At 38.1% G+C, this 22,802-nt stretch overlaps 1 protein-coding gene across 1 annotated transcript in view; it reads right to left on the bottom strand.

The window, feature by feature from the left end:
• The window catches only part of RELN (reelin), a 516,016-nt gene that overhangs the window by 352,061 nt on the left and 141,153 nt on the right, over window positions 1–22,802 (bottom strand). Inside the window, exon 3 of the mRNA XM_033862920.2 lies at window positions 12,434–12,569. Within this exon, the coding sequence (XP_033718811.1) occupies window positions 12,434–12,569 (136 nt within the window). The remainder of the gene's footprint in view (window positions 1–12,433; window positions 12,570–22,802) is intronic.

The raw sequence follows: 22,802 nt of genomic DNA, 5'->3' as shown, positions 1-22,802 counted from the left end.
CCCGGACCGGGGCACGAACCCGTGTCCCCTGCATCCGCAGGCGGACTCTCAACCACTGCACCACCAGGGAAGCCCTAGCCTTCTTTCCTTGTTAGTTTCTCACTAACTTTTCGGGTTAGAGGCCCTGGAGACTTCCTTCCATCCTTTCTTCCCTCCATCCCTACCTTTTCTCCTCCTCCTCCTCATCCCCCCCACCCTCTTCTTCTCCTTCCTCTTCCCTCTTTTCTCTCTGTACCATCTCCTGACCCTTGGGAATTTTTTTTTAACTTACATCCAAAAACTTCAGATAATTAAGCTTACTCATCATTAAAGACTAATCAAATACAAAAGTAAATAAAACTTACTGTCGTAAGATCTGCATACTAAGCAGATCTCTGGATGAACTTATCACTTAAAATGTAAATGTCATCAACTGGTGACAAAAAACTAATGACAAAATAACTTCAGTTGTTATTTGATCCACTTGATATATCTGTACCAGTACAACCAGCAACTTTATCCTCAGGCCATCCTCTTCTCTGTGTCTCTCACTTGATTATTTTTAATGAGAAAGGCAGTAAAAAGACAGTCCAGGGAAGACCTTCAAGATGGCAGAGGAGTAAGACGTGGAGATCAGCTTCCTCCCCACAAATACATCAGAAATACATCTACATGTGGAACAACTCCTACAGAACACCTACTGAATGCTGGCAGAAGACCTCAGACTTCTCAAAAGGCAAGAAACTCCCCACATACCTGGGTAGGGCAAAAGAAAAAAGAATAAACAGAGACAAAAGAATAGGGACGGGACCTACACCTCTGGGAGGGAGCTGTGAAGGAGGAAAGGTTTCCACACACTGGGAAGTCCCTTCACTGGTGGAGACAGGGGTTGGGCAGGAGGGAAGCTCCGGAGCCATGGAGGAGAGTGCAGCAACAGAGGTGCAGAGGGCAAAGTGGAGAGATTCCCACACAGAGGATCGGTGCCGACCGGCACTCACCAGCCCGAAGGCTTGTCTGCTCACCTGTAGAGCCCATGCTCCACAACAAGAGAAACCACTGCAATGAGAAGCCCGTGCACCAAACGAAGAGTAGCCCCCGCTCTCCAAAACTAGAGAAAGCCCGCGTGCAGCAACGAAGACCCAACACAGACAAAAATAAATAAATAAATAAATAAATAAAGTAAAATACATACTGCAAATTATAATTGTAAGATGCCATCAAATGTAAGACGCAACTTTAGAGATACCAAAATGTAAAAGAAACTTCTGTATTTTAGAATCAATGAAATATGTCATTAGTTATTAAGAAATATTTATTGACTATACTCAATATTTTGTAATAACCTATAATGGAAAAGAATCTGAAAAGGAATATATATGTAATATGTATATATGTATGTATGTATATATATATCTGAATCACTGTGCTGTACACCTGAAACTAACTCAATGTTGTAAATCAACTATACTTCAATAAATAAAAATAAAGCAAGAAAAAATATTTATTGAAGACTTTCTATTATCTATAGTTCAGTATTAAGAACTATTAGATATATAAAAATACCTAACACAGTCCCTGACCTTGGGGGATTTCAAACCCAGTTAAAAAAGAAAAAACACATGTGAAAAATTAAATAATGATATGAATTAACTAATGATATGAAAACCTCATACAAAATACATTACAAAAGCATATAACTCTGGTTGAAGTTTAATTTCTAAAAAGTAATTCTCCCTACCTTGAAAAGTAAAAGCTTTAGTTTTGGAAGTTAGTCAAAAAGAGAGAATCAGAGTATATTTATATTCAAATGCCATAGGTGGTTGTTTTATTTTATCTTTGTGAAATGTTTACATTAATGTTGAACATTAGCAATCCTCTTCAAGTACTACTGGGCACATACTAATTATAGATATTAACTCTTACATATACCTCTACTGAACACATAATAAATACTGTAGTAAGAAACAAAGGTAAGAAATTGCAAGACATTAGTTCAGAAAATTTCAAATGAATTGTTCAGTGGTCCACGTTCAATCATCAGTTTTCCTGTACTCTCTCACAAACTAATTAGGAAAAGAGATCAACAAAAACATCTTGCCCACATAGGAAGCAGCTACTCTATGTAAGATTCAACATAGTCATGGCTTACAATAAGCAGAGACTCAAACATTTATTAAGAATGCTAAAAAGTGCAAATTGCATCATCAAAATTTTATTATGAAATACAAGTAAGGGTGTCTAAACTTCTTTGTAATCAGTAATAATTACTTCTAACCAAACTGCATTTTTTTTACCAACTGCTAATAACACTGTTTGGGGCTGACTTAAAATACCTACATTATGCTTGCCAAGTCACTTCTGACTATAATTTGGTTTCCAATATTACTGATACCAAAAAGAGGATACCCTAGATGACAGATATTTTTTTAAAAAAAACCTGGGAACTAAAAATATATATTTCTCCTCCTACCATAAATCAATACCAGAATGACAATGTATTAAACTACAATGTTTCTCAGACTTCTCTGGTAAGAATCACCTGGAGTGTGAGTTTAAAATATAGATCCCCAGACCCCCTCTTCTGGAGAATATGATTCTCTGGGACAGGGAATTTGTATTTTGGCAAATTCCCCAGCTAATGTCAGAGAATGTGTGGATAAAAACACTAACGTAATACCTTCCCAGTACCTTGGTTATTTTTTTTAATACATTAATGTATAAAAAAAAAGAAGCATTAACAGATATAAAAGCACTGGGACTTTGAGCACTTAAAACCAGTTGATTTGGAGGAGCGCAAATCAGACATATCACGAAAAAAAACCAATATTTGTCATTTTCAAGATCCATTTATCTTTTATAGGTAAGAAACTATATGACAAACCTTTCTAAGTATTTAGCAATGTACTTCTCTGCTCTTTTTTTTAATGTTTATTTATTTATTTTCTTATTAGTCATCCACTTTATACACATCAGTGTATACATGTCAACCCCAATCTCCCAATTCATCACACCACAACCCCCACCCCTGCCGCTTTCCCCCTTTGGTGCCCATACATTTGTTCTTTACATCTGTATCTCAATTTCTGCTCTGCAAACCAGTTCACCTGTACCATTTTCTAGGTTCAACATATATGCGTTAATACATGATATTTGTTTTTCTCTTTCTGACTTACTTCACTCTGTATGATACTCTCTAGATCCATCCACGTCACTACAAATGACCCAACTTCATTCCTTTCCATGGCTGAGTAATATTCCATTGTATATACGTACCACTTCTTCTTTATCCATTCATCTGTCGATGGGCATTTAGGTTGCTTCTATGACCTGGCTATTGTAAATAGTGCTGCAATGAACATTGGGGTGCATGTGACTTTTTGAATTATGGTTTTCTCAGGGTATATGCCCAGTAGTGGGATTGCTGGGTCATATGGTCATTCTATTTTTAGTTCTTTAAGGAACCTCCATACTGTTCTCCATAGTGGCTGTATCCATTTACATTCCCACCAACAGTGCAAGAGGGTTCCCTTTTCTCCACACCCTCTCCAGCATTTGTTGTTTGTAGATTTTCTGATGATGCCCATTCTAACTGGTGTGAGGTGATACTTCATGGTAGTTTTGATTTGTATTTCTCTAATAATTAGTGATGTTGAGCAGCTTTTCATGTGCTTCTTGGCCACCTGTATGTCTTCTGCGGTGAAATGTCTATTTAGGTCTTCTGTCCATTTTTGGATGGGGTTGTTTGTTTTTTTAATATTGAGCTGCATGAGCTGTTTATATATTTTGGAGATTAATCCTTCATCCGATGATTCATTTGCAAATATTTTCTCCCATTCTGAGGGTGGTCTTTTCGCCTTGTTTATGGTTTCCTTTGCTGTGCAAAAGCTTTGAGTTTCATTAGGTCCCATTTATTTTTGTTTTTATTTCCATTACTCTAGGAGGTGGATCAAAAAATATCTTGCTGTGATTTATGTCAGAGTGTTCTTCCTATGTTTTCCTCTAAGAGTTTTACACTGCCTGGTCTTACATTTAGGTCTCTAATCCATTTTGAGTTTATTTTTGTGTATGGTATTAGGGGTGTTCTAATTTCATTCTTTTACAAGTAGCTGTCCAGTTTTCCCAGCACCAATTATTGAAAGACTGGCTTTTCTCCAGTGTATATCCTTGCCTCCTTTGTCATAGATTAGTTGACCATAGGTGCGTGGGTTTATCCCTGGGCTTTCTATACTGTTCCATATATATTTCTGTTTTTGTGCCAGTACCATATTGTCTTGATTACTGTAGCTTTGTAGTATAGTCTGAAGTCAGGGAGTCTGATTCCTCCAGCACCGTTTTTTTTCCTTCAAGACTGCTTTGGAGATTCAGGGTCTTTTGTGTCTCCATAGAAATTTTAAGATTCTTTGTTCTAGTTCTGTGAAAAATGCCATTGGTAGTTTGATAGGTATTACATTGAATCTGTAGATTGCTTTGGGTAGTATAGTCATTTTCACAATATTGATTCTTCCAATCCAAGAACATGGTAGATCTCTCTGCTGGTATCATTTTTAATTCCTTTCATCAGAGTCTTATAGTTTTCTGCATACAGGTCTTTTGTCTCCCTAGGTAGGTTTATTCCTAAGTATTTTATTCTTTTTGTTGCAATGGTAAATGGGAGTGTTTCCATAATTTCTCTTTCAGATTTTTCATCATTAGTGTATAGGAATGCAAGAGATTTCTGTGCATTAATTTTGTATCCTGCAACTTTACCAAATTCATTGATTAGCTCTAGTAGTTTTCTGGTGGCATCTTCAGGATTCTCTATGTATACTATCATATCATCTGCAAACAGTGACAGTTTTATCTCTTCTTTTCCAATTTGGATTCCTTTTATTTCTTTTTCTTCTCTGATTGCCATGGCTAGGATTTCCAAGACTATGTTGAATAAATGTGGTAAGAGTGGACATCCTCGTCTTGTTCCTGATCTTAGAGGAAATGCTTTCAGTTTTTCACCATTGACAATGATGTTTGCTGTGGGTTTGTCATATATGGCCTTTATTATGTTGAAGTAGATTCCTTCTAAGCCCACTTCCTGGAGTGTTTATCATAAATGGGTGTCGAATTTTGTCAAAAGCTTTTTCTGCATCTATTGAGATGATCATATAGTTTTTATTCTTCAATTTGTTAATATGAGGTATCACAATGATTGATTTGTGTATATTGAAGAATCCTTGCATCCCTGGGATAAATTCCACTTGATCATGGTGTATGATCCTTTTAATGTGTTGCTGGACTCTGTTTGCTAGTATTTTGTTGAGGATTTTTGCATCTATATTCATCAGTGATAGGGGTCTGTAATTTTCTTTTTTTGTAGTATCTTTGTCTGGTTTTGGTATCAGGGTGATGGTGGCCTCATAGAATGAGTTTGGGAGTGTTCCTCCCTCTGCAATTTTTTGGAAGAGTTTGAGAAGGATGGGTGTTAGCTCTTCTCTAAATGTTTGATAGAACTCACCTGTGAAGCCATCTGGTCCTGGACTTTTGTTGTTGGAAGATTTTTAATCACAGTTTCAATTTCATTACTTGTGATTGGTCTGTTCATATATTCTATTTCTTCCTGGTTCAGTCTTGGAAGGTTATACCTTTCTAAGAATTTGTCCATTTCTTCCAGGTTGTCCATTTTATTGGAATAGAGTTGCTTGTAGTAGTCTCTTAGGATGCTTTGTATTTCTGTGATGTCTGTTGTAACTTTTCCATTTTCATTTCTAATTTTATTGATTTGAGTCCTGGCCCTCTTTCTTCTTGACTCTGGCTAATGGTTTATCAATTTTGTTTATCTTCTCAAAGAACCAGCTTTTAGTTTTATTGATCTTTGCTATTGTTTTCTCTGTTTCTATTTCATTTATTTCTGCTCTGATCTTTATGATTTCTTTCCTTCTGCTAACTTTGGGTGTTCTTTGTTCTTCTTTCTCTAGTTCCTTTAGGTGTAATGTTAGATTGTTTATTTTAGATTTTTCTTTTTTCTTCACGTGGGCTTGTATAGCTATGAACTTCCCTCTTAGAACTGCTTTTGCTGCATCCCATAGGTTTTGGATCGTCGTGTTTTCATTGTCATTTGTCTCTAGGTATTTTTTGATTTCCTCTTTGATTTCTTCAGTGATCTCTTGGTTATTTAGTAACGTACTGTTTAGCCTCCATGTGTTTGTGTTTTTTTACATTTTTTTCCCCTGTAATTATTTTCTAATCTCATAGCGTTGTGGTCAGAAAAGATGCTTGATATGATTTCAATATTCTTTAATTTACTGAGGCTTGATTTGTGACCCAATATGTGATCTATCCTGGAGAATGTTCCCTGTGCACTTGAGAAGAAAGTGTAATCTGCTGTTTTTGAATGGAATGTCCTATAAATATCAATTAAATCTATCTGTTCTATTGTGTCATTTAAAGCTTGTGTTTCCTTATTTATTTTCATTTTGGATGGTCAGTCCATTGGTGTAAGCGAGGTGTTAAAGTCCCCTACTATTATCGTGTTATTGTCTATTTCCTCTTTTATAGCTGTTAGCAGTTGCCTTATGTATTGAAGTGCTCCTATGTTGGGTGCATATATATTTATAATTATTATATCTTCTTCTTGGATTGATCCCTTGATCATTATGTAGTGTCCTTCCTTGTTTCTTGTAACATTCTTTATTTTAAAGTCTATTTTTATCTGACATGAGTATTGCCACTCCAGCTTTCTTTTGATTTCTATCTGCAAGTAATATCTTTTTCCATCCCCTCACTTTCAGTCTGTATGTGTCCCTAGGTCTGAAGCGCGTCTCTTGTAGGCAGTATATATATGGGTCTTGTTTTTGTATCCATTCAGCAAGCCTGTGTCTTTTGGTTGGAGCATTTAATCCATTCACGTTTAAGGTAATTATCGATATGTATGTTCCTATGACCATTTTCTTAATTGTTTTGGGTTTGTTTTTGTAGGTCCTTTTCTTCTCTTGTGTTTCCCACTTAGAGAAGTTCCTTTAGCATTTGTTGTAGAGCTGGTTTGGTGGTGCTGAATTATCTTAGCTTTTGATTTCTCCTTCGAATCTTAATGAGGTCTCTGCTGGGTAGCGTAATCTTGGTTGTAGGTTCTTCCTTTTCATCACTTTAAGTATATCATGCCACTCCCTTCTGGCTTGTAGAGTTTCTGCTGAGAAATCAGCTGTTAACCTTATGGGAGTTCCCTTGTTTGTTATTTGTCGTTTGTCCCTTGCTGCTTTCAATAATTTTTCTTTGTTTTTAATTTTTGCCAACTTGATTACTATGTATCTCGGCGTGTTTCTCCTTGGGTTTATCCTGTGTGGGACTCTTTGCACTTCCTGTACGTGTGTGGCTATTTCCTTTCCCATGCTAGGGAAGTTTTCGACTATAATCTCTTCAAATATTTTCTCAGGTCCTTTCACTCTCTCTTCTCCTTCTGGGACCCCTATAATGTGAATGTTGTTGCATTTAATGTTGTCCCAGAGGTGTCTTAGGCTGTCTTCATTTCTTTTCATTCTTTTTTCTTTATTCTGTTCCCCAGCAGTGAATTCCACCATTCTGTCTTGCAGGTCACTTATCCGTTCTTCTGCCTCAATTATTCTGCTATTGATGCTTTCCAGTGTAATTTTCATTTCAGTTATTGTTTTGTTCATCTCTGTTTGTTCTTTCATTCTTCTAGATCTTTGTTAAACATTTCTTGCATCTGCTCGATCTTTGCCTCCATTTTTTTCGCGAGGTCCTGGATCATCTTCACTATCATTATTCTCAATTCTTTTTCTGGAAGATTGCATATCTCCACTTCATTTAGTTGTTTTTCTGGGGTTTTATCTTCTTCCTTCATCTGGTACATAGCCCTCTGCCTTTTCATGTTGTCTATCTTTCTGTGGATGTGGTTTTTGTTCCACAGGCTGCAGGATTGTAGTTCTTCTTGCTTCTACTTTCTGCCCTCTGGTGGATGAGACTATCTAAGAGACTTGTGCAAGTTTCCTGATGGGAGGGACTGGTGGTGGGTAAAGCTGGCTGTTGCTCTGCTGGGCAGAGCTCAGTAAAACTTTAATCCGCTTGCCTCATGATGGGTGGGGCTGGGTTCCCTCCCTGTTGGTTGTTTGGCCTGAGGTGACCCAACACTGGAGGCTACCTGGGCTCTTTGGTGGAGCTAATGGTGGACTCTGGGGGGGCTCACACCAAGAAGTACTTCCCAGAACTTCTGCTGCCAGTGTCCTTGTCCCTTGGTGAGCCACAGCTGCCCCCCACCTCTGCAGGAGACCCTCCAACACTAGCAGGTAGGTCTGGTTCAGTCTCCTATGGGGTCACTGCTCCTTCCCCTGCATCCTGATGCGCACACTACTTTGCACGTGCCCTCCATGAGTGGAGTCTCTGTTTCCCCCTGTCTTGTTGAAGTCCTGCAATCAAATCCCGTTAGCCTTCAAAGTCTGATTCTCTAGGAATTCCTCCTCCCATTGTCGGACCCCCAGGTTGGGAAGCCTGATGTGTGACTCAGAACCTTCACACCAGTGGGTGGACTTCTGCAGTATAAGTGTTCTCCAGTTTGTGAGTCACCCACCCAGTAGTTATGGGATTTGGTTTTATTGTGATAGCACCCCTCCTACTGTCTCATTGCGGCTTCTCCTTTGTCTTTGCATGTGGGGTATCTTTTTCAGTGAGTTCCAGTGTCTTCCTGTCAATGACTATTCAGCAGTTAGCTGTGATTCCAGTGTTTTCGAAAGAGGGAGTGAGAGCATGTCCTGCTACTCCGCCATCTTGAACCAACGTCCAGTTCCTTGGTTATTTATCAGCATCTTCCAATTTTGTTTTTGGTTTGGGGAGTCCCTGATTTGAGGCTGATCACCTCTGCAGACTCTGGACTTCCTGCAAAGTTGAGGACTAGATCCAGGACTCTGCATGCTCATAACAACCCTTTTCAGGAAATTATTACTAACCTTATATAATGGGTGGGAAAATTAAGTCTTAGATTCACTTGGCCCATACCGGGTATTTTGAGGGCACCCCCAAAAAAATACCTACATTATTTATCAGAAGAGAATACAATTTGATATCCCAGCAACAGTGAGGCCATAAGCCATCAAATATCATTTTAAAACAGGTTAAATGAGTAACTATATCTATTTGGACATAGGCAGTTCTGTATTGCTGGCATAGATTTAATTTGTGTTCTTTCAAAAAAGTAATTCTTGTTTTAAATGAAGAAGTTACGCATGGCAAGAATTTAAATTACCCTAACGAGTGCCAACATGAGTAAGATAAAGCATGCCAAAAGAGAGAGTCAGAGCTTACTATTAAACTAAAGAAAAAGACAACATTGTACATCAGATACAGCTGGCCCTCCATATCCCCGGATTTTGCTTCCATGGTGGGTTGTATCTCTGGATGAAGAAACCACAGATACAGAGGGTCTGCTGTACCATGCCGTTTCACATACAGGACTTGACCATACATGGGAGGTCCTAGAACCAGTAACCCCCACCCACCCAGGATACAGAATTCAAAGGGCATTTTCTGTGAATTCTATGTATAATTCCTTGAACCAACTGTGGAGGAATCACGAAGAAACAAGAATTTGCCCTTATCCAATCTAATCTAATAGAAAAGGCAAGAAATTAACTCAAATAAATATAGAGTAAAATATAGTCAGCATTATAATAGAGTTACAAGCAAAATGTGATAATACACATCACTTCTGTTGCTGATGTCTTAGAAGCTTTACAGAAGATTTTTTAAAAATGCCAGCTTGGAGAGAGAGGCATGGACATATATACACTACCAAATGTAAGGTAGATAGCTAGTGGGAAGCAGCCGCATAGCACAGGGAGATCAGCTCGGTGCTCTGTGACCGCCTGGAGGGGTGGGATAGGGAGGGTGGGAGGGAGGGAGACGCAAGAGGAAAGAGATATGGGAACATATGTATATGTATAACTGATTCACTTTGTTATAAAGCAGAAACTAACACACCATTGTAAAAGCAATTATACTCCAATAAAGATGAAAATAAATAAATAAATAAAAAGAATGCCAGCTTGAAGAAAGAACAGGAATTTAACAATTGAATTTGAGAGAATAAAGCGTTCTAGGCTAAGGGAAGAGCATGGCAAAAGAGAGGAAGTCATGGAATGTATAGGGAATTGTGGGAAGTACTGCCAATTTGTGCCCATCAGGAGGTGCAGGCTATGGGAGATGAGAGAAGATGATCAACAGCAAGATTTGGAAGAACCTTGAAACCAATGTCCAAGGGCTGGCCTTTAGAAGGAAGTCTTAGGATATCCAAGTTTTGAGCACTTGTGCCTTAGAAAGATTAACTGGACAACAATGTGCAAGATGGACTGGATGGGAAATAGGCTGGAGGTGAACAGACCAGTTAGGAAGCTACTGCAATCATCTTAGCAAGAGGTATTGGAAGGAAAGGGTTCAGAAAAACTTTCTGAGGGAGAAAATGATGGGATTAAATGTCAACCACCTGGGTGGGATGAATCTCACGTTTGCAGCCTGAGTAACCCAGAGCAGTGGTCCCCAACCGTCTTGGCACCAGGGACCGGTTTCATGGAAGACACGGGGGGGTGGGGGGAGATGGTTCAGGCAGTATGCAAGTGATGGGGAGTGATGGGGAGCAGCAGAGAAAGCTTGGCTCCTCACCTGCTGCTCACTTCCTGCTGTGCGGACTGGTTCCTAATAGGCCGCTATCAGTCTGCGGACTGCGGGGGGTTTGGGGACCCCTGACCCAGAGGATAGGCAGAGAGAGAGTAGATAATCAGTGATGTGATATAAACCCTTGACATTCAACTGTGTATTATTAAGGGAGAAGAAAAGGTAGTGGTAAATTTTGGAGTATGTAGGTTTTATGGGATTTTGTTGTCTGAATAGAAGGTTGGAATAGAACACTATTCAAGATGAATTCCAGCTCTGTTTCACCTGACTGCCCATAGAATAGCTGTTTCTGAACTGCCTTTGACCTTGTTCCATTGGCCTACTTGTCCATTCAAGAAATATTTAGTAAATGCTTACTGTGTGTGCAGAGACTGTACTAGACAACTGGGGCAAATCAGTGAACAAAATAGAAATGCATTCTTGCCTTCAAGGAACTTGCATTTCAGCAGAAACAATCACACGATAAATAACATACATAATTAAATAAATGAAGTATATCATGTGTTAGAAGTGAACAAAGGGCTATGAGGGAAAAAAGAGACGACTAAGAAAGATGAGAAGCAGTGATTGTAAGGCAAGGGTAGGGGAACAATCTATATTGAGAGATGTCACAAGTCACAGACTTTGAAGCGTAGTTCAGAGTTTATCTAAGGATGCTGTTGGGACATTGCTCACTACATTTCCCTGTTTCCTCTTAATGAAAGCAAAGGAGAGATTCAGTAGGTTTCTATAGAGTTCTGACTTCTTACCACCATGAATCAGCTAACTGATCACATTTTCCTCTTGGCACTAGTGGCTAGAAAGCTAAAAGCTAAATCTCTAATCTGTGGTCTTCTTCTAAACCATGGTTGGAGCCTCACAGCATTTTTTTGTACCTGTTTTCATCTTATTTTCTGAATATCATTTTCCTATTGCCTTGATTTCTTCACATACTTTTATCTTATTGTGTATTTTAATCAGCTAAAATCCAATTTAGATCTCCTGAGGTATAAATAAATATGCAAAAATAAACTGCTAAAATTACTTTTTTTTTTTTTTTTTACAGTTTTGGCCTCTTTTGACACCAAAATGAGAGGCTTTAATGTTAAATCTGTTAAAATAATACATTTAAATAGTGACTGTATATGTAACCTCATGAGAAGTATATTTGTAACCTAGCCGGACCCTATGGGGCCTTCCCAGGACAGACCACCCCATGTGCTACACCTGTCTCTTACTTGTAGAAAAACTTTAGCCTCCTAGGGCTTCCCTGAGTGCCAAAGCATAAATTTAATCAGAGAAGTAAGAAAATACGGAAACAAAGGCAAACAGCCAAGCAAGACAAAATTGTAATAGTTTAGTCAAGGACCTTTAGTTCCTCCTCAAGGGCTACAGATAATATTCTGAGCCATGTCCTCTGAGCTGCTGTGTAGATACTGAAACCCCCACCAGGTGGTTAACTGTATGCTGCCCACAAATACCTTGACCCCACACCAGCTGGAACCAGAGGTTGATAATATCGACTCCTGTTTACCTCGCCATCAACCAATCAGAAGAATGTCCATGAGCTGATCATGTACCCCACAACCCTCTCCCTCACCCTGTCTTTAAAAAACCTTTCCCTGAAAGCCACTGGGGAGTTCAGGTCTTTTAAGCACTAGCTGCCTGGACTCCTTGTTTGGTGCCCTGATATAAACACTGTACTTCCCTTCACCACAAGCTGGTGTCCACAGATTGGCTTTACTGTGTGCAGGCGAGTGGACCCAAGTTTGGTTTGATAACACATTTGCCTTCTGTACCAGTCACAGACATTTTGGGTACTTACATGAAATTCACACAGCCTGTGCCAGCAGGTGGAGCAATCCAGACGAAGCTGAGGTTGGTTGTGGGCAGATGACTCACATGAGAGGCCACCACACTGCACATAAACTGGTTACCAAACTGGTGGTCAGACATGATCCCTGACAAACAGAAAGGAAGGGAAGTTGTTATAAAAACAATAAAACAAAGTCCTTATGATGGCATAATAATATTTTCTGGACATTTTTCTTTTATATTAAGATTCAACATGCTGTTTGGTTTCCCTGTAAGTTATGCAATTTTCTACTTCCTATTGTCAGAAGGAAATGAATCGTTTAAAACATTATTGTTAAGGAGCAATCTACTAAATTATTGGTATAGTATTTGCTTCATTTTGATTTTGTTGACTGGTCTTTGCCCATCAACAAAGACCACCAGGAACACGGTATAACAAGGTTGGATTTATTGGAAGTGTTTGCAGCAATGGAGACCAAATGCTATTGGGAACTTGCAGGTATCTCAGTATGAGGATGTTAGGAGGAGCTTGTTAAAATATTTGGGCTTGTGTTAGGTTATTTTAGAGAGTAGGGTGATCAAGCTGGCCCAGGAATTTCCCGATTGTAGTACTGAAAGTCCTGCATCCTGGGGACCCCCTCAGTCTTGTTGGGGAGGTTCCAGGTAAAGGTGGTTTTGCCTCTGGATTTGGTACTATCAGAAAGTGGGAGCAATTTTATCACTGAGTATCTTAATTCTTATCTATGAGACATGAGGAATGGAGTAGGGCTAAAGCTGAGATCGATAAAAAAGCAGCGGCAGTCATGTTAGCATGGAGAGGGGATGTTGGTCATTTTTGTGGTTTGCACCATGTTCTTGCTTTTTTGTCTGTGTTCAGGCATGATTACAAGGTGATCTTGTTTTTGTCTCAAACCACAACTGTCTCAGCGTGGATGACCTATGAAACTGCTCATGTTCAACACGAGAACATCATGGCCTAGCTGAGTACCAAGTCAGCTCCCAGCTGAGCTATCAGGAGATGCTTATTTTCTTTTTTAATAAGGTGATTCTCTTATGTTTACCTCAGATATAAAATATTAATAGATAACTCAACACTAAGAAAATGAATAACTTGATTTTTGTAAATAGGCAAAAGATCTCACCAAAAAAGATATATAGATGGCAAATAAGCATACAAAAAGATGTTCAACATCATATGTCGTTAGAGAATTGCAAATTAAAACAATGAAATGCCTCTACACACCTAATATTCAACCAAAGTCCAAAACATTAATAATTCCAAACACTGGTAAGGATGTGGAACTACAGTAACTTATTCATTGCTGGTGAGAATGCAAAATGGTATAGCCATTTTGGAAGACAGTTCGATGTTTTCTTACAAAAATAAACATACTCTTACCACATAATCCAGAAATCACACTCCTTGGTATTCACTCAAATAAACTGAAAATTTATGTCCACTCAAAAACCTGCATATGGATGTATATAGCAGTTTTATTCATAACTGTCAAAACTTGGAAACAACCAAGATATCCTTTATTAAGTGAATGGATAAACTGGTACATCCAAACAATAGAATATTTTTCAGAGTTAAAAGGAAATGAGCTATCAAGCCATGAAAAGACATGAATAAATAAGTGCATAGTACTAAATGAAAGAAGCCAATATGAAAGAACTACATGCTATATGATTCCAACTATGTGACATTCTAGAAAAGGTAAAATTATGGAGACAGTGGTTGCCGGGGTTAGGAGGGAAGGAGGGAGGTATGAATAGGCAGAGCACAGAGGATTTGTAGGTCAGTGAAACTATTCTTTATAATATTGCAGTGGTGAATACACAACACCAAGAATGAAACCTAATGTAAAGTATGGACTTTGAGTGACAATGATGTGTCAGTGTAGGTTCATTTGCTGTAACAAAGATATCACTGTGGTGCAGGATGCCTGGGAGGTTGAGGGTGGGGTGGGTGGTATATGGAAAAACGTTTTACTCAATTTTGCTGTGACCTAAAACTGCTCTAAAAATAAAGTTTATTAATTAACAAAACACTACCAGGAGTGGGCAGTTAAATAAAAAATTAATTTGTTGGCTTTGTGAACTTGGGCAAATGGCTTACTCTCTCTGAGATCCAGTTTCCCTGTCTTTAAAATGAAAACACATGTCCACTCCATCCTAAAGTTATTGTGAGAATTAAATGACTCAATACATATGACAGCATCTGGTACAGTAACCCTGTATTTGGATAGGTGCCCTGCCTACACGTCATCACAGCAGTTCACACATTGCTCCATCATACCCTGGACCATCTCTCCAGGGAGTCTATGAGGGACTAGGTCTTTAATCTTTATATTTCAAGCGACTATCACAATGTCTGGCACATCACAGATACTCAAGAAATATTTTCTAAATAAATACAAGAATAATTTAACTATAAAAATAAAAGACAATGTAAATTATACACGTTACATCAACTAATGAAATAGAACCTTCTAGAATAGCAAGTTGTTCAGAATAGGTCATACTGGCCAAAGAAATAGAACAAGTCTATATTTTGACATATCCTAATGATGTTACTTTTCTCAAGTATATATATATAGGTATTTTTAAAGCTGTATCTTGAGACAAAAGGATGAAAGTCATCAAGCCAGAGAAACCACAAGGTTAGAGAGGATGAGAGACTCCAGACTCCCAAGGAAATCACAGAGTGCTGAAGGAGACTCAGTAGCCGTGACTCAGGAATTGCCACTCCCCTCTGGTCGGGCAAAAAGCAGGGATCCAGTGTATGGAAAATGATACATATGCAGGAGTCAGCCTGGCCAAAAATGAAAGCAAAAGTTCCAGCCACAATCATGTGGGAATGGAAACGAATCAAACAAAATAACGTTTCAGGGTTTCAGAGTCTTGCTAACAGAATTCATGTTCAAATATCTCCTCACTCCTCAAAGCTCCTCTTAGAAAGTGAGTCATGTCTAGACTGCATATTACTTGACAGAGTTTTATAAGGTAGCTATGGAGTTGCAATTGCCTAATGCCGTACCCTGGGTAAATACCCTACAGGACGACATTCTTGCAATCCAACCGTCTAGCACAGCAGTTCTCCAACTTGGCTACACAGAAGCAACACCTAAAGAGATTGAATAAATACTGGTTCCCAGACATTCTGAGTGAACCAGCAGAAAAAAACAGTATTTACAGAATCCCTGTGTTGCATCAAACACTGGGTTAGGCCCTATGGAGGTACACAGAAGAAATATAGAACATTGTCCCTACCTTGAAATGACTTCAGCTGGGACGAGAAAACTGGAATAAACTAACATTATAAACAGAACAACTAGAAAATAAGTAAGTGTTAACTGCGTGGTATTTGAGAAAAATACAAAAGAGGAGAGAAAGAGTGATTAATGTGGACAATTATAATAATGACAACTAATGTTTATTGAGCACTTACTATGGCCTGACACTATTCTAAGCGTTTCATGAATATTTACTTGTTTAAGGCTCTTAACAATCCTATGCAGTAGGAGCTGTTATTTTCTCTATTTTACCCATGAGGAAACTAATATGATGAAGATAAATACTTGCTTACAGTTATACAGCAAGGGCAGTATAGCCTGGATTCAAACAAGCATCCTTGCTGCACAGTCAGAAATGGCACTGTAGACAACAAGGTCCTACTGTATAGGGAACTATATTCAATATCTTATAGTAAACTATAATAGAAAAAGAAAAAAATGACTTTGTTGAAGAGAGAGACTGGAATTGAGTTTTGAGGGAAAAACTAAGATTTTCCATATTTGTTTTTATGTACATGAGGCAGGAGAGTATAAGCACGAGATCGTACCCTCAGCTCTGTCACCCGCCACTGCATGACCTTGTTCAGGTTGCTCCCTCTCAAGCTTCAGTTCCAACATCTATAAACTGCTGGTCCATGATCTCTAAGACTCCTTTCAGTGCCTTAGCTCTCTGAGTACAATTTAAATGAACAGAAGAAAGATGGGAGGACAGCTCACAAAGGCAGACATAATGAGCAGAGGTACGCATATAAAATGAGAACGAGGGGAGAGCAGTCAGCATCAGCTTCCAGTGTTCTGTGAAACACAATTTACTGCATCTGCCACAGTGATCTCCTTAATGGCTTCTGTGTCATGAAAGACATATGCCATCTAATATATGTGATTTGGAAACCTATTCTTGGATAACTTTAATTTGAATTTGATAACGAATTTAAATTTACGATGGTGCTTTCCCTTGCTGCATGCTGGATAATAGGATATATATATTGAGTTTTAATATTACTTGAAAAAGGGAAAATCAGAGCTATGATAAAAGAATTTAATTACACTGTGTATCTCAGGGAGATATATACATATAAAATATATATGTGTGTAGTGTAGCTATAATATAGATTTTATTTTCATTGTTGTGGCTATGTGTAAACTTTCATACAAAAATTTTTTCTGTGGAATTTCTTCCCCCAAAAAAGAAGCTATTCTTTTCCAAGAGAACTGGACTATGAGAGAAAGAAAGCACTTCAAGAAGTATGGCTCTCTTTGTCTAACTTTGGATGAAGAAGTAAAGGGTATCCTTCAATCTGTGAGGTTCTATGAGACCGATAACTGTCCTGATAGATTTTAAAGCATTTACATTATAGATACATTTTCCTTTTGAATATTGTGTACACACATTTGAAAAATAGGAATATTGACAATCTAACTATAATTTCTGAATCAAGAAATAACCAAGGTAACTTTTTAATATAACTCTTCCTTTGACAAAGTATGAGTGTTTTAAATTCATTAAATTCTTCAAACCATTGGATATCTAATTTAAAATTATCTAGCATCTGTCTTCTTAATCAAAGTTGTGGTTAAAGGATAGGAATCTATGCCAGAGCTTCCTTTATCCACATTATACTTCTGCAAGATTAGGCTCACGATGTCTTTAATTGTTCTAAAGTTGCTTCCATGATTCCTTTTAAGACAGTGATACTCACTTCTGTGCCTTCCGGGATGTCATTTTCCTTGACAAGTCTTCAGTTATTTTAAGTTTGTGACTAAACCTTGTATGAACTCCATTTTCCCTCAGGAATACTCTTCTATGCTTTTAATGTGCATACCTTGAGTCTTCAGAACTTTAACTAGAATTTCTATGATTCCCCCATTTTGAAAATAAAATGTACACATCCTCATAAAAGTGTAGGCTATTCGCTTCCAAGAAACACCCTGAAGATGCTATTACCAAAAATAACCAATGTACTAGGAAAATTACACATTCATGTTGGGTTTATTCTATATTTTATAGATTAAAGACGTGGATTACTCAAATCGGTTCAGTTTGTAATTTGCCATAGTTAGGGTTAAAGTGGGTAGAAGCATGTCCTGGTTTTTTCATGTGATTCAAGAACTAAGATATCTGTGGATGGGATATCACGAAATAAAGGGAAAGTACATTAAGATTACAGATTTTTGGTTTGTGATAAATGTAACCTTCATATATAAAAATTATGAAATCTTAAATATTTTATTGTTTCAAACACTTTCAGAAAGTATGGCAGAATATTTTGTCAGGAAGTTTATTAAATTCATTAACTTATGTCTGTATAAAAAGTGTAAGAACAGACAAATATTTAAGATGATTTGCTTCCTTTTATTTTCATCATTTTCTCTTTGTTTCAAAGGGATATCTAAAGGCTTACATGAGTTAATAAAAAGTAGACTGTTCTGACAATGTAGTCTGGAAAGTTAGTGTTATATTTTAAGTGACGAGAGAAAGTGAATTATGGAGTTCCTATATGGCATTCTTTAATCTTTTCATTTGATTCAAATATGAATAACTGTTTACTTGCAGAATTTGACTTGTCTATTATTTGCCTTCTTTGCTAGGTCAATGTACACAAATATTTCAACAAAGCTAAACATGATTTTATATGCTGAAAAGTAATCACCGAACTTGCTGAAAACATACTTATTGCAGCTTATCTGTGAAGTACCAGCCTGATGAAAATGGATATGAAAATAATAGCTTTCAAGTAGTGATATAAGTTAATGAAAAGTATGGGCAACCACACTCACACATATGCACTGGGTATATTTAACATTTAAAGCATTGATTTGAAGGCATTTGGTTTCAGATTTAGGTCTAGAAGGAAAAAAGTACGAAAACCTTTTAAAAATCTTTCTGGAATTGTATGTCTATGGGTATACATTAGAAATGTATGAGGATCCATGCTATTCCCATATGTCTTGTTGGTTATACACAAAGAACTTATTCTAAGTCAACCTGATTCTTTCCTCACTCACGCAGTTACAAAGGTGAGAATTCTTGCTTTTGCCTTCCCTCTTCATCCCTCTTCCGGCACTACTGTTTATCAAATGCCCTCTCTGCGCCAGGTGTTTTCCCCATGTTATTACCTTACTACTATTATAGAGGCAATAGAGGGGAAAGGTTGAGAGCACAGACCCTGGAGGCAGTCCGCCTGGGTTCAGATCTTTGCTCCACTACCAAGGAATTGTGGAATTTGGGGCAGCTTACTGAAACACTGTTCCTCACTTTCCTCTCCAGGAAAATGGAGATGATAATAATAGGGTGGCTCTGAAGATTAGATGAATATATGCACATAGTTAGCACTCTATGTGTTAGCTGTTACTATCATTCCCACTTCAGAGATAAATGAGAATTATCAAGAACCAGTGGATTTAAGTGACTTTCCAACACTTAAACAAGTGTTGATAACAGAGCTAGTGAACAGCACTGGAACACAGATCCATCTTCTATCTTACACTGTCCACTGGATTCCTCCCTCCTGTGTCCGTAAGAGGCAGTACCTCAATTCCGGGACAGACCCCTGTGTCGATCCAACCTAAATCCAAATCCAGTGATGAAATGCAAACCATCTGACAGTGAGCATGAAGAGGGCCCCTGCTCTAGGAACAAACTCAGGTGCTGTCCTCCCCCCACCCCACATTCCAACCCTCTCTCTCCAAAGATGTCAATTTCTTATCAGACAGTTTTTGGATAACCTTTGTCCTCTTGCTAGACACATCCCTGAGTTAGGTACAGACGTGAGTGAGACATCTTTAGGTCAAAAGTGCTCCCCTAAGGGGCAAAGCCATCCAGTTACACTTAGGTCTATGTGGCCACTGAGTTTGACAGGTCTATGTGGCCACTGAGTTTCACAGAGTTCGACAAAGACATTTCATTCAGTAACTTCAGCCTTTCCAAAGAGCTATGTAAAGTCTGCACTGTATTTAACTGAAGCTCTCTGATCCACTGTTTCAAAGCATATCTCTGCTGCCTTTCCTCCTAACACTGCATACTCTGCCTCCCCTCTTAAAAGTTGCTTGGTGGTAGATAATCTCTACACGTTGTCTGCCCCCAGCCTTTCCAAACTAACTGCACCATGCTGGCTATGTGTCCAGAACTATACTCCCCTCCTTTTCACTGCTGCACTTGACTGAATCTAGATTTCCCCACACTTGGTCCTCACTTCATATTGCATTCTTCTATATTCAAGTCTCATGAGCGTTGGTCTAGTAGGTGGAAACTAAGTTGCATGCCTTCACCCTAGAAAGGAAGTATGAAAATTCTATTTGGGGACGGTGGTACTAACAATATGGGAAACTGTATAGAAATGGTGGCCAATCATAGATGGCTTATGTCTACTTCAGAGGGCAATTTCAAAGTCTATAAAGTTCTAGATTTCTTGATCCAAAAATAGCTAAAATAACTGATAGTCTTAAAAGACCACAGCTTTTAGGACTATTTCCATGAACCTCTACATTGAGTTCTTTACCCTTGACCTTGAACGGGCTTTCTGTCACAGGAAAAGTACTGCTCATAGCAGTCAATCTATTTGATGGACAGGAGCAAAAGCTCCCCATACCCTTCCTGCACAGCCTAATAGATTTCCCCAAAAGTCACATAAGGAGAGAAGATGTGTCTCTGGTTTCTGACTCCAGAGGTGTAAATCTGGAATAAATGACAGAGTTCCTGCTAAAGGAGGAACATCAATGAGCCAGCATAATATTTATTATCTCAGCTAAAGTACACTACCTACCTAGTCACTCCAATCAATCATCAACTCTTTCTGATGTTACCTCAAAATTTTTTCAACTGTGTCCCCTCTTGCCTACCCTTCCCACCATGGCTTTATTTCAGGCTTTCATTATCTCTTTTTTTGACCAGTGCCAATAGCTCCCAAACTGGTCTCTGTATTCAGTTTTGCCTCCTCAGGTTAATTCTCAGTACAGGTATCTTTCTAAAATGCAAATCTGATTTTATCATACTACTGATTTAAATCCTTCAGTGCAATCCAAACTTGACAAAATTAGTCCTAAGTACTTCAACATGAAATTCTGTCCTCTATCTAACTGGGCTCATCTATCATAACCCCTACTCAAACTTCATACTCTACAAAACCAAACTGAATATAGTTGTATGTACTTATCTCTGGCTTTGCTCCTGTTCTTTCTGCCTAGACCAGGGGTCAGCAAACTATGACCCACTGGTCAAATCTGGACTATGGTCTGTTTTTGTATAACCACTGAACTAAGAATAGTTTTACATTTGAAAAGTTGTAAAAAAAAAATGAAAAATATGCAAAAGAGACCTACCGTTATAACCTGAAAGGCCTAAAATGCTAACTATCTGGCCATTTACAGAAAAAGTTTGCTGACCCTTGACCTAAAGTGCCCTTTCTTCCTCTGGCTTGGCTAGACCATTACTTTTCACTTAATACACACAAGATCATAAACCATCTCCTCCACAAAATTTTCCTGTACAATTCCTCCTGTATCCAAGGTTAATGTTAGGAACATTTGCATGTTCTCATAATACCGAGAACTGTTCTGTTATTGAAGTACTCATTGCATTACAGAGAGTTATCTGTCTTCCCAATTAGATAAGTTAGTTATATTATAAATTATTTTATCTATAAAAATTTATCATACGCACATAATAAATGTTAATGGAATGAACTTTGCTGCAAAAAGGCATTGCAATTGACATCATATGGTATTACAGTAATTTAAATGATAGGAGCTCTCCGTGGTACTGGAGAGACTCTGCCTACAGCTTCTTCCCATACAATGCCCAGAACCTTTATGTTTTGTGTTTCTCAGTTACCTTCACCAGCCTCTATCATGACTTCATGACTTTGTCTGCTACTTTCTAGTCAACTTTCCATAGAATCCTAACTAACTCTTGTCCAACTCTCTTCTGCTCCAGTTAACTGTACATACCTTTTTGGTCACGGCATTTGGTGTGCACCAGATAGCCATATACTCACACACAATTTCTAGCCTCTTTGCAGTTCAAGGGCCCATGTGAATAATTTTGACCAACGGGATATGCACAGAAGTGAAGTGTATTATTTCCTACTTGAAGCACAGAGCAGAGACTGTGAGTCCTCTAGCTTCCTTTATTCCCTTGCCTTGATAGCAGTGGAAGCCACACACTGTGATAGTATAGCCACAATATGGAAATACCTTAGATTGTTGAGTCCCTGCATGGAGGACAACTACCCTGAAGAGTCTTCAACTCCTATCAGACTATTGAGATAAGCTGCAACTTGGGGGTTAATTTGTTACCAAAGCAAAACTGAATTTCCCTGATTAATACATCCTTTTAATATAACTCTTATCACACTTCATTTAATTCTATTTCCTTTATTAAATTTTAAGTTACTTGAGAAAAGTGGTTTGGTCTTACATTGATTTTGCACAGCATCAGTCAATAATTGTTTGCTAAATGAGCAGACTTCTAAGTCTGCTTTCCTCTTCTCCATAGTATTTCCTACTGTCAAAAAGAACAATAATCTGTTTACTTTACAGCAGTCAAAGGAAAACTGATGAATGTAAGCTGTATAGCAGTAGTCAAGAGAAAGGACTCTAGAGCCAAACTGCCTGGGTTCACGTCCCAGTTCTGCCATATACTAGCTATGTCCTTGTTAAATTATGTAAACCCCCTGTGCCTCAGTTTCCTTACATGTGAAATATGGAAAACAAACAATATTACCCATCTCATCAGGTTACATAGTTAACGCATGTAAGTGTATAGAACAATACCTAGCCCATAATAAATACTACATAAATGTTGGCTTCTTCTACCTCATTAAAACTTCTTGTTAGGGGCCCTAAATTTCTATCCATGTCTCTAGAAACTTACAGAACAAAGATATATTTTTCTGGTAAAGACATTTCATTCAGTAACTTCAGGCTTTGTTTTCTTACAGAATTAACTAATAAGTTAAAAAATATTAAATCATACAATATAAAAAAATTACAGCTTTGTAAAACATTATAATTATGGCAAGCACTTTATCTATATACATCATAGTGGCAGTTTATGTGCTGTAAGAAAGCACCATCACTTAATGA

Source organism: Tursiops truncatus, chromosome 9 (assembly GCF_011762595.2).
Source record: "Tursiops truncatus isolate mTurTru1 chromosome 9, mTurTru1.mat.Y, whole genome shotgun sequence".
Taxonomy (NCBI): Eukaryota; Metazoa; Chordata; class Mammalia; order Artiodactyla; family Delphinidae; genus Tursiops; species Tursiops truncatus.
Note: the sequence above shows the minus strand (reverse complement) of the source record. Positions and strands in the feature narration are given on the sequence as shown.